The 13,314-nt window shown below is 35.5% G+C and overlaps 1 protein-coding gene across 3 annotated transcripts in view; it reads left to right on the forward strand.

Annotated features, from left to right (window-relative positions):
• The window catches only part of uex (metal transporter uex), a 61,309-nt gene that overhangs the window by 42,907 nt on the left and 5,088 nt on the right, over window positions 1-13,314 (forward strand). The window contains exons 6-11 of one of the 3 annotated variants that reach the window (XM_074177552.1): window positions 1,784-2,021; window positions 3,371-3,643; window positions 3,698-3,838; window positions 3,901-4,167; window positions 9,806-9,889; window positions 10,643-10,872. In XM_074177552.1, the coding sequence (XP_074033653.1) occupies window positions 1,784-2,021; window positions 3,371-3,643; window positions 3,698-3,838; window positions 3,901-4,167; window positions 9,806-9,889; window positions 10,643-10,872 (1,233 nt within the window). Of the gene's footprint in view, window positions 1-1,783; window positions 2,022-3,370; window positions 3,644-3,697; window positions 3,839-3,900; window positions 4,168-4,222; window positions 4,357-9,805; window positions 9,890-10,642; window positions 10,873-13,314 lie in introns of those variants that run through there. The other 2 variants (XM_074177554.1, XM_074177553.1) reach the window with 2 other exon arrangements.

Consider the following 13,314-nt stretch of genomic DNA (forward strand, 5'->3'; position numbering starts at 1 on the left):
TGGCAGTTCTAGCCGTCTCGAGTTTTTCATTATAGTAATTGAAATATGAAACCAAATAAACACCGATGCCTTATAATGATTTCAATAATAATGAATGTAAATATTTTTCGTTAAATTCCGTTCTCGTTTATTATTACGGATCAGAGGAAATACATTCGTCTTCGCTTATGGTATACAGAATATTCATAACCAATTAACAAAGTATATACAGTCGATGATAGTTATGAAACAGCAGTCTTGTGTTAGTACGAGCTGCGTTACAATAATCAATTTGCTCAGTTGCCAGCTAGCTCATAGATATGAATATGAAATGGAAAATTATGCCACAGTATGATTTTTCACGGAATCATAATGCTTTTTGAGTTTTCCGAATATATTTTTGATTCTTCGAAATATCAAATTTTCAATTTGGATATTTCGACTTCGAGGACATATGTCGGATATAATTCAATATCCGTCATACCTCCAGGGAGGAAAGTAGTCTATTTATGATGTTCTTTTGGCCGAATTCCTGTATAAATGATAGCTGAAAGGGGTTAATATTTCGAAAACACTATTTTTTATGCAGTGCATTTCTTTAATGCCCCCCTTTTATTTTTTGAACGGCTCAACTCAAAAAATTGAAATTTGGTATAATGAAATTAATGCATGAATACTTTATTTTGAAGTGAAATTGACAGATGAAACTTTCAAGATGGCGACTGGGCGCTATCTGGGAAAAAAATTAATGGAAATAGAAAGCCAAACATTTTTTTTCATAAGTACCAGTTGAAATACCCTTTATATAATTTTTGAATGGAGAAATATCATTTTATTGTAATTTTAGAAGATTAAATATTTGATAAGTGATAAACTCAGCGGGCAGCAAACCGTAATGCGAGGTGTATCCCAAGGAACGGTGCTGAGGCCAGTCATATTCTACGTATATTTATTGAACATTTTTTTTCAGTCAGATACCAATTTTGAAATCATAAGCCAACAAATTATTTTTTTTAAAAGTCATTTGGGTATAACAGGATCCATTTTTCTTGAAAATACAATTGTTTTCTTGCCAACTTTTCGAATTGAATCAAATTCTCCTTGAGGGCTCTGTAGCAATGAATTTTCATGAACATACTCCCCCCCACATTTCAATTTTACGAGGAATCGATAATTCTTGATTGAATCACTCGCCGGAAAGGAGTTTCTTCATGTTGAAAATATAACTATTTCAGAAACATCAGAAACATTAGATACATGATAAAAATGAACCACACTAAAGTAGACAATAACATTACACAAAGACATGAAACAAACGAATGGCTTCAGCTACGATATTTCACGATGAGAATGAAACAAGGGGAATTATTTAGGTATTTTACTAATTCGATTGAATTATGCTGTCTTGAGACCATCGTCATCCCTTCTATTGTTAACAATATCGTGTTTGAGTATAAGTATATCAGAGTCTCATGTGTTCTGAAACTCGTGTTTTGAAATATCGTCCGGTTTGACCAACATATCATTTGGGACAGCTTACACAGTTCAATTTGTACATTATGTTGGATTACATGTCTTGCAGTGTTTCAGTTTTTTGTTTTGAGAAAAAATACTTTCCAACTGTATTTCCATTCGTGAGAGTTATGTTTATGAAAATTCATTGTTACAGAGTACTGAAAAATTTTAATTATTTCGAAACGTTGGCAGAAACCCCATTGCTTGTTGTTGGATCACTAAACCAGTTATTTAACAGATTGATAAACCTAATGGAATTTTTCCATTCATCTTCAACTGTTTATTCCAGGTAACCACAGGAGAAAATGACTTGGACAAAGACGAGGTTAATATCATCAGCGGAGCCTTGGAATTGCGCAAGAAGACGGTGTCCGAGGTTATGACGAAGATAGAAGACGTCTTTATGCTTGACTACGAAGCCGTGTTGGATTTCGACACTGTATCGGAAATCATGAAGAGCGGGTTTTCGCGGATACCTGTTTTCGAAGGCAATCGTCAAAATATCGTTACCATGCTGTACATCAAGGGTATGTCATTCTGATACTTCAACTGATCTTTTTCTAGAAATGAGCCCATGAGTTTATGGAAGAAAGATGGTCCATTATTGAGTCCAAATGGCAGTCCATAAAAATGTTTGGCGTTTGTTGTAATATGTTCAACTGAGAGTCAAGAAATAATTTCAGTAGCAGTAGCGTATATTAAATTTTGTTTAGAGTTTCAGAAAACCGTATTTCTTTTAAGGATATACACATGAATAAAAATCCACAGGATTCATATCAGGACAACGACGTAGAAAATGTGCATTTTCTTTTTTTGGTAATCAACCTGGGATGTATTAATACCTCTTGCTAGAAAATTTAGGGGGAAGGGTGGGCTCCTTATACACGCCACTGGTTGGAAATCAACGCCAGGGTATGAGAGGTAACAAAGATAATTGAATGGGAATGTGGGAGTTATATTTTCGATTGAAAAAGCGGCATTTTCCACTGCAAAACTTGTAAATAAGCAGATTACCAAAAAGTACGTTTCGATAGATACGAAATTAAATTGAATTGATGAAAGTGTAAATAAACCAACGTCAAATCAATCATATTACATAACGACGCAGAGAAATAAACACGTTTATGATGAAATGGTTGTTTCCAAGTTATATCTGTACAAAAATATCATTGAAAATGTCATCGAATATTGATAGTAATTTTTGCTAGATGTTGAATGTTGCCATTATTTTTTCATCAATTTTCATGCGCTTCGCCTATTTTTTTTTAATATATAACGATCTGCCAATTGAATTGAAACAACTAAACTCATTATCTCTGTTCAAGAAGAAGCTGAAATTATGGTCGATGTCAAGATCAAGAATTTTTACACATCGATTAATTGATACAAAAAATACATATTATGATACTAATTGAGTTGAGGCTAACTACAATAATTCTTTTCAGACAATGGTGTCACACTTTTTTTTGTGGCATTCCATCAACACAAGTTATACTTTCCTGTATCTGGTGGTTGCTCTATTTCGTGATTAATTCATTGACCTTCCACCGCAACACGCAACATAATAAACAGTAGAAATAGTACACAATATGATAATTTACACATAAAAAAATTGGCAAAACAAATTGAATTTGAAATGTTGTCACCGAATTTATAATGTCTATGATACGTTTTCCCATCGATTTATGCATTTCACTTCCACATGTTTTTATAGGATTAAGTATACATGATATGGAGGAAGCCATAGGAATATGTGACCCATATTTTTAGCTAATATCAGTAAAAATGTGTTTTGAATTACTTGTTGTCCTGTCGATCGCTTACTGTTACATATTCGACCATTTAATCAACTACTCTTCTGTTATAATCTTCGTAGACTTGGCTTTCGTGGATCCCGACGACCATACCCCATTGAAGACGTTGTGCCAGTTCTACCAGAACCCTTGCAACTTCGTATTCGAGGACGTGACTCTGGACGTCATGTTCAAGATCTTCAAAGAAGGCAACAAGGGCCACATGGCCTTTGTCCACAGAGTGAATAACGAAGGAGAGGGAGACCCCTTCTACGAAACCATAGGGTTGATAACCCTCGAAGACGTCATCGAGGAGCTGATCCAGGCCGAGATCATGGACGAAACTGACGTTTTCAGTGAGTTTGCTTCTTTAATGTCTATGCGGTAACTTCACCAGTTACATTTTCCAGCTGACAACCGCTCCAAAAGGAAGAGACACGCTGAGAGAAGACAAGATTTCACCGTCTTCGCTGAGAAACAACGTGAGCCGAGCAAGATGATGAGAATCAGCCCTCAGCTGACCCTCGCCGCCTACCAATATCTCAGCACAAGTGAGTACTAAGTTTCTTGACTCGTTAGAACCACGCCTTGCTCAACCAACGTCATTCCTCAGGTGTCGAGCCCTTCCACCCCAACGTGATCTCCGAGACTATCCTTCGGCGTCTTCTCAAGCAGGACATAGTGGTGCACATTAAGAAGAGCAAGGAATGGCGTACTGATCCTGCCAACGTGATCTATGACCAGGGCAAGGCTGTCGACTTCTTCGTCATCATTTTGGAGGGTAGAGTTGAGGTTACGGTAGGCAAGGAGAACCTCATGTTCGAAGGAGGACCTTTCACCTATTTCGGAACCCAAGCGCTGGTACAGACCGTTGGAATTGGTGAGTAGAGTGTGGAAAATGAATCGAGTTTGATTTGCCGTTTTGATGGCTTCAGGGTTTCCAAAATGGATGTTCTCTATTGGTGTCTATTTTAATGGTAGATAAGTATAGGGGAGGTAGCTGATGGAAATATTTGAACTATGGTAAAGATATTTACTGTTTGAACCATCCACCTAAGGTCTATTGGTGTCTATTTTAATGGTAGATAAGAATAGGGAAGGCACCCGGTGGAAATATTTGAACTACGGTAAAGAGTTTTGGACATTTACTGTTTGAACTATTCTCTTCAGGTCTATTGGTGCCTATTTTAATGGTAGGTAAGTATAGGGAAGGCACCTGGTGGAAATATTTGACCTATGGTGAAGAATTTTGGACACTACTATTGTGCCACTACTATATTGTTTGAAAATGGTTTTTCTTTGGAAACATTATGCAACGTATGGGAAAAAACCGTATGGCCTTCTCTTTCTCCCTCATTACATAAAGAGTGGGAAATTTCCCAAGAAAGAAATTAAAAACTCTTCACAAAGATCTATAGAACTTGAACACAAGTTTTTTTTCAGATACAATATTGGATTATATAGAAAACAATTTTGCTCATTTGGTTTATATTCCAAACATTCTGTATAGAATTATTATAGAATTGAAACAGATTCAATACACAAGAATGATACGCTACAAAATTTTGCAATTATAGAAAAAAACTTTTAGGTTAAACTTTTGTTAAAAAAGAAAAAATATTGTGTTCGTTACAATCCATGAGTCTGTGTCGAGTTACAGGTGGATTGTAGAGTCCAAAAGGCAATGTAGGAAATGTATAATTTGAGATGCCAAATCATTTATTATGAAATTGTCTTGTTCTGATTATTTACGAAATATTTTAAAATTCAATAAGTATTCAATCAATTTGTCAACGCTAAGATCAGGTGATATTATATCTCAATGAATTTTATTATGGTTATCTGAATCATTTAGATCAAAATGGATGATACTGCTTGTTGTATTACATTTATATTAGTCGTTATTTATGTCAGTGCTTATCTACTTGACGTAAGATCAATCAAAGTGGATAGTTATATAACTGCATTAAATCGTGAAATCATGTGCTGAAATTTTATGGGAATCTCGTTTAAAGGAAACTGTATTTTTTTATACACAATACATTTTATTGTATTCGTTTGAGTGTCCTTCTACGAAACTGCAGTAACGTTAGTTTCAAATACAAGTTGTATAAGAACATAGAAAGTTTTGATTCTCATTTTCCATGATGAACTCCTACCACGTAGTAACGGCTACATCTATCAATTTATCGAGTTTTTATGTTTATTCATAACGAGTTCGTGCTGCAAAACAACCAAAAATTCTTTATACTTTTCCAAAATCAGTGCCTTAAATATTTGTTACTCAATAACATTTTATAAATATTTGATATCTTAGGAAAAGTATCCATGATAATAATTATATCCAGTGTGATATTAGCCGGGGAAGTAGTTATTTTCCGTCAGGCATTCACCAGAAGCTACGGTGTATGTAGTTGGGAGAGATTAATAATTCCAGATTTTATTCCGAAATTTTTATTTTCTGGTACTTATGTACCTCTCCCCCATTCAGTATTCAAACTTATTTTGATTTCTGTTAGAGAACTGATAAATGGGATGTTTCTTTCTCATTTGGGGCTTTGTTCACGAGATGGTCGTTGTTATTGATTTTCATCAAGTAACGTATCAGAGTATTCATAATCTTAGGGACAAATTAATTGTCTATCGGTAGTGTCATTGTCCGAGACTAAACAAGAAAAACAATCAAGTCGTTGGTTATGTTTTGATTATTATTTCTCTCGCGCGCCTATAACTCTCCATGTATGACCAATCACCAATTATAATAATTTATTCTTCTACTGACAGGCTCAGTAATTGTTTATACTTGCGAACATGCTGTCGAACAATAAACATTACAAACTGCTGCTGAATACGATAGTGTCAACAGAATATTTTGTGAAAAGCTTTATTTCTCTGATAAAATGGGTTTCTTTATTTTTTCACAACGAAATCCGCAACGTTACACATTCAGTGTATAGTCGAAGTAAACGATATTGTGCACTGTTAAAGTTGTCGGCACTCTCAAAAGCCAAAAAAACCAATACATAGAAATGAACCGGCAGGAAACTAGTCCGCGTGGGCTGTAGACTTGGCTGTCCGTTTTGGGTAATTTTTACAAACCGAGTTTTATGATTGGCTGAAGAGTCATAAAATTAAATTTGAAGTCATGTTACCGTGACGAATAGAATGCGGGGATGGTTATCGCCGTCGTGTCGTCAATGTTCAGTTCAGGAACTGATCGCGATTTGAGTGTTCAAATTCGATATTGGTGCAGTTATAATTATTTAAAATGTTTGTTCTATGTTTGAAATGTGGCGTCCTTGAACAAGTACTAATAGTTATAAGGAGTGTGATAACAACGCAAACTTATTCCAGTGCAGTGATTCCAATAGCGATGGTGAACAATGCGAAAAAGAGATACAAGTGAATAAGATTCGGATGCATTGGAGTATTGAAACACAGAGAGTATGTTTCAATGTATATAAGAATCTACATCTCAAGTTTGGTTTCGAGGGAAAAAACTATTACAAGAAACATCAGATTTGACCTAAATTCCTTTCTCAACTGTACGTAAAATAGTCAAAAACAAACCTTATGAACGCAAGATACGATGTGATACAGGATTACCAAAACGTTTAGATGTTCATCTAATAAAATCGATAGAGAAAACAATATACGTCTCTTACAAAAGCAATGAAATTCTTATAACTGAAATCATAAGGAAGAAATCGAATACTTCCGGCCATAACGTGAGCTGCTATGACAAAACTCTTCAGAATTGGATGAAGAAACTAAGATTTACATTTAAAACAATAAACAAATGTCAAGCAGTTATGGAAAGCAGAAGAATAGTGGAATTGTGTAACAAATACTTAGAACAAATAACTAGATATGGACAAGAACAACGGCAAATTTTCTATTTGGACGCAACTTGGTATGACACTCACGACACAGTTACGAAAGGGTGGACTGATGGTTCGAGAATGTGTACGCCTAACATGCCTGCAAACAAAGGATCGCGACTAATCATTGTGCATTGCGGAGGAAGTAAAGGATGGGTTCCGAATTCTTTGAAATTATGTGGAAAAAAATTGAGGACTGCAATGTTGACTATCATAAGAACATGAAAGCTAATATTTTAGAGGAATGGTTTGAAGACACATTGGTCCCAAATATGGATTCTAGGAAAGAATGAAATATAAAGTTTTATAATTAATAACAATTTATATTTGGAAGATTATCATACCAAAAACCAACTGCTTGAAGTTTTACAGACAAAAACATTTGAAAAAGTGTTTGCCCTTGAGAGTATTACTGAAAAGTATGGACACATTATACTGATACTTCCCCCCTATTTTTTTGTTTTCAATCCCATCGAGTTGGGAAAAATTGAAACAACCATCAGGCGTAAAAATAATTTTCCAAAATTTGATAACAAGGTTATAGAGCTAGTTAAAGAAGAAGTATCTAATATTACCGAAGAAGACTGGCAGAAAAGGATTAAAAAAATAATTTTTGTTGAAAAAGACTATATGGAGATTAAACACTTCCATATTAATGGTGGAAATAAATTTATTATTAATTTAAATGACGACAGTGATAGTGAAACAGAGAATATGGAAGAGAAATTATCAGAAGCTTTCGAAGAAAGTTGATGAAGTGTTTTTGAAGCGATCGATTGTATATATATATATATATATATATATATATATATATATATATATATATATATATATATATATATATATATATATATATATATATATATATATATATATATATATATATATATATATACATCGGAAAAGTCTAGGGATATTTTTATAACATACTAAATATCATAAAAATAAATGCATGAGGTCGTTTAATTTCGATTAAATTGGTACACTCTACCACCCTGTAGATTTCTATGGGTTGAACAAAGCCTGCAAAAACGGTAACTAATCTTTTATCAAGTAGGTTTTCGGCTAAAATGAATTATCTGAAAGTGTCGAGTTTGTACATTCTATGCAGTTCTTGCTCAGCAATTAAACTGGAAATATTGTGCTTTAACATGGAACGCCATCACTCACCATTGGCTGAGATGAATAGAGCTATAGGGCTTCTTCAAGGTGGCATGCGACAAAATGATGTAGCTCTTCGTTTGGGGGTCTCCCAAAGTGTTATCAGTCGATTGTGGCGCGTTTCCGTGAAACTGGCAGTCCAGCCGAACAACATCCAGGGCGAGGACGCGCTACAACTGCAGTTCAAGACCGATTTTTGGTCTTAACCGCAAGAAGACAACCGACAATCACAGCACCTGAGTTGGTTAACGTGTTGCAGCAGACGCACCAGGTAACCATTGGTCGTGATACTGTCAGAATCGACTGCATGAAGCAGATCTCCACAACAGAAGGCCACTTAGATGTCCACCTTTGTCGAGAGGCAATCGCGGTAGAAGATTAGAGTGGTGTCAAGAACATCAAAACTGGGATGCAAATGATTGGGCCACAGTTTTGTTTACAGACGAATCCAGATTTGGATTTCATCCAGATTCTCGTCGAGTAAGACTGTGGAGACGACCTGGAAATAATGAACGTTTGAGACACGTCCAGGAAGTCCACACATACAGAGGTGGTACAGTAATGCTATGGGGGCGGAATCATGATCGGCGGCAGAACCGATCTCGTTTTTCCAAATCGCTCTCTCACAGCTCGACAGTACCTCGACACCATTCTTTTACCTATCGTCCGTCCGTTTGCTGGTGCTGTTGGTGAAAACTTCCACCTAATGCACGATAATGCTCGTCCATATGTCGCGCGTCTAGTGACTGACTGGCTCACCAACGAAGGAGTTGATGTATTGCCATGGCCAGCACAATCACCGGACCTGAATCCCATCGAGCATGTGTGGGACATGCTTCAACGAAGAATTACTCCGCATATGGGGAACATTCACACAACGTTTCAATTGAGAGAGCTTTTAATCGCTGAATGGGCAAATGTACCTCAACAAGACATTGACAATCTCATTTTGTCGATGCACGATAGATGTAGGGCCGTAATAAACCAGCGTGGAGGCCATACTTCGTACTGATTCCAATTTTTTTTGTATTATGATTTTTTTTCGGGGTGCCAAAGAAGAGCCATATTTTTTTAAGTTTTGCTTATATGCGCACACAGTATTTTTGACCATTTAATAAATTTTGTTGTAAGTTACATTCGTTTAATAATCACCCGTCAACTTTTTTTTCCCTAAAGCGATCTAAAAAAAAATTATTGCCATTTTTAAAAATATCCCTAGACTTTTCCGATGTGTGTATATATATGTGTGTGTGAGTAAGAAGTATTCAGTAGTATTTTCATTTATCACCTCATTATTTGAATCCGTACTTTCCCACTCACCTATATAAACGAAATATTTATTCTATATTTATTCAACTGAGTGCTGACTTGAATGTTGAAGTGCCTCGTCTGGCGAATACAAAATTCCTCAGGGCTATATACTTGAACCCTGTTTATTTACTATGTACAGTGCTGATATTACTATTGATATTCCAGGGACAGTCGCTCACAATGCCGATGACACCACCCATTTGTGGAATGAATCAAACACTCTTGATCTTCTCGAGAAAGTTAAACTAGGTACTATTACTATGCTTATAGATTGGTGTAGCTTCTTCGGTTTAGCTGAATTTTAATTGGTTATTGAAAGTTCAACAATACTGAAATTCAAACGGTTTGCTTCGAATATTCTGCCAAGTTTGGTGACGGGTGGTGTGTTGTTTCGTTTGATATTTATGTTTTGATGACGGTGTAAGTAGCTGTCCGATTTATAGCAGACAGATTAACTTGCAGCAGTATCGCTAGATATTTAGGCACTTTACTAATGGTAATTGATTTGGAACGTACTAATAAAGGGAGCGAACTCATGAATTTACCGATTTCAGCTGTATTTGGCATTATGCACTCTTTTTTGGGGCTATTATTGTGTATGTATGAGTTTATCTTTTTGGGGTTGTAGGTAATTAAAGAGCTATCATAGAAATGTTCGCTTCATTTTAATTTGTCTGGAACTTTCATTTGATTCTGAAAATTCCATCATTGGAAACTTGATTTGAATAAGATAAAAGGGAATTTTTGAAATAATTGAACAACTATTAGACTGTCAACTCCATCAACTATTCAACTCCATGTCAAACTATATCTTCCCATTTCGAAACAACAGTTAAGAACGGATCAGATTTTTTTCTGTAAACAGTAAATTTTCAACGAATTAATTTGATTAGTTTCTCGAAAAAGTTGCCAAACTAAGAAATCACATACGAGTTTCATTCGCAAAGAACAGACTAAGTTTTTTGCACGATAACAATAAATCATCTTCGTTTTTCTCCGTAGAATCGCCTTCCGTCGCCCCATCTACAATGGGAAGCTTGGAATCATTGAATATCGACTCTCTGTTACGCCACACCTTCATCCCGGATTATTCAGTCAGAGCTACGACGGAAGTACTGTACCTCAAGGTCAAGAGAAGCCTTTACTTGGCTGCAAAGAGAGCCACCCTGATGGAGAGATCCAAGCGAGGAGAAAACCAGACGGAGCAGCAGTTCGACGAAGAGGTTGATAAGGTAAGAATAAACTGTTGAGATCTGCGATATAGCAAAAGTGGTAGCAGGATCTTCCAGTTTGTTTATTATTATATTGATTTCATTGCCTGTATAAACCTAGTATCAACTATTTTGATCCTAGGAATTTTGGTTTGAGTGAAAGTTACTCATTCCGTCTTAACAACTGGCGATCCTACTGACTGCGCCATAAACTAATTTTTTGCTACTTGGGAGGCGTCTGACTTGTCCATTTCTTTCAAGTCTATGAAAAACACTGCATCCAAATGGGTTTATTGCATTTTTCCACTTCTCCTCCATGAAACCCGTTTCAACAATCTTGATCCCTATACTAGTTAATACAAGTTTCTTAGTTTCTTGTGTGTCGTGTGTCCAATACTCCTCATTGGCATAAACCACGACGAGCTGTCTATCCCCCTTTGTTCCATGTAGGTAAGGTCTCAGGTATCCTCCCAATGTCCTCTCAATGTATAGTCGAAGTAACCGATAGAGTAATCTTGAAGGTGTCGGCGAAGTCAAAGGCCAAAAAACCAATACAAAGGAATTATGCCGCAACGAATTAGTCCACGCGGACGTATTCGCCACGTGGCGGTTCGTAATGGATAATTTTTACTAACCGAGTAACTATACTAGTACTCTTCATGTTTCTTATTGACCCACTTGCTGCTCTGGTTCCTTACCGAAGATTTTGGTACCGTCGCAGCTGGTTCAGGGCCTACATATGTGGAGTTGATGATCTGAGTGTGGCACACTCACCGTGCGAAGAAACCTGAGTTTCTTCGCACCCAGTGAATAGTCAGTCTATTCCTGTCCGCCAGTTTTCTTTCATTCAAGGCATTACGAAACCAGTTTCAATGGCACTGTATATTTATTATTTTGCCTACATGTATTATCAAATATGTTGGGTCTAGGAATGTTGTTTTGAATGAAATTTACTGCAGAATTCATAAATGGCAATCCTACTGACTGCGCCATAAATATTTATGCTTTGTTGGGTTTGTCCTTAACTTCATTGAAAGTTTCACGTTACATGTCATCCTCATGTTTAATGAATGACTACAGAATCATCAAATATGTGTATCAATTGATTGTTGAAGAATGGGCTGGCTACAATCTATTTAGGCATACAAATTCGACTGTCGTACTAGAAACTGTTCTGGGGCAAAATCTCGCCGAGCATTTGTTGAGAGTATTTCTTTCCTCACCCTCTTTATCCTCTCCTGTTTCCAGATCCTCCACAATAGCCCTGACGAAGACTGCCTCGAAGAAAGCCAAATGGAGTTATTTCGTTTTTATTGAAAAAGATCACATACGAATTAATGAAGAAAACGATTTATAAGACTCTTAAAATTGTATAGAATGCGTTCTAGTCAAAGTTGAATTGAAATATTGAACAAGAGATAGGAGCTGTAAAGAAGAACTTTCTACGTAAGAAAAATCAATTTTAAGTTGTTCTCACTTGGGAAACATTCTTGACACATGCAGACTAGAAATGTCGACTTTCAACGATAAAATTTCAGCTTTATACCTGAGATACAATAATATTGATGATAATAATAATAATAATCTGTATTTTCTCAAGAATATACATTATATTGGCTTCAAACTTTGAAATTTCAACTTTAACTCTTGGAATGTTGCATTTGAGTTATCATTTACAATACAACTTTGAAAGTTCAGTCTAAAAGTTGTTATTGCATGTTGAAATGTTTGCATTTGGACTTAATGACCATCAACTTGTATTTCCAAATTCAAATTGAACATTTATTTTGACACTTATCTTGAAATTTCGTTTTCAAGCCTGAAATTTTTACTTTGAACTTGGGAATTTCAACTTCACACTTTGAATTTTGGATTTAAAACTTGAAATTTTGACTTGAAACCTGAAATTTCGACTTGAAACCTTCGCATTGACCACAATTTCGGAATTCCGATCTTGAACATTTTGATATTTTGTCTTAATTCAGAATTTTAGCTTTGAATTCGACTTGAATTGGGAATCTCACCATCAGAATTATTATTCCCACTTTAATCCTCAAATTTCGATTTCAAACCTGAAATTCTGACTTCAACCTTCGGAATGTTAATTTCAAACTTTGAAATGTTCATTTTAAAGTTTGAAACTTTAGCCTAAAACTTGTAATTGCATTTTAAAATATTTGCCTTTGGAGTTTAATGACCAGCAACTTGTTATTCCAGATTTAAATTAAACATTCTGGCACTAACCTCGAAATTTCGTTTTCAAACCTAAAATTTTGACTTTGAACTTTTGAATTTCAACTTTAAACTCTTTAATTCCAACTCAGATTCGAAATTGCGCCTTTGAAGTGATTATATCTACTTCAAACTTTGAAATTTGGATTAAAAACTTGAAATATCGGCTTAAAATTTGAAATTTTGACTTGAAACCTCTGCATTTTGACTTTGAAATCTTTGGATTTCAAT

Source organism: Leptinotarsa decemlineata, unplaced genomic scaffold (assembly GCF_025532065.1).
Source record: "Leptinotarsa decemlineata unplaced genomic scaffold, Ldec_3_MD MMD2_tig00002974_RagTag_RagTag, whole genome shotgun sequence".
In the NCBI taxonomy this organism is placed as follows: Eukaryota; Metazoa; Arthropoda; class Insecta; order Coleoptera; family Chrysomelidae; genus Leptinotarsa; species Leptinotarsa decemlineata.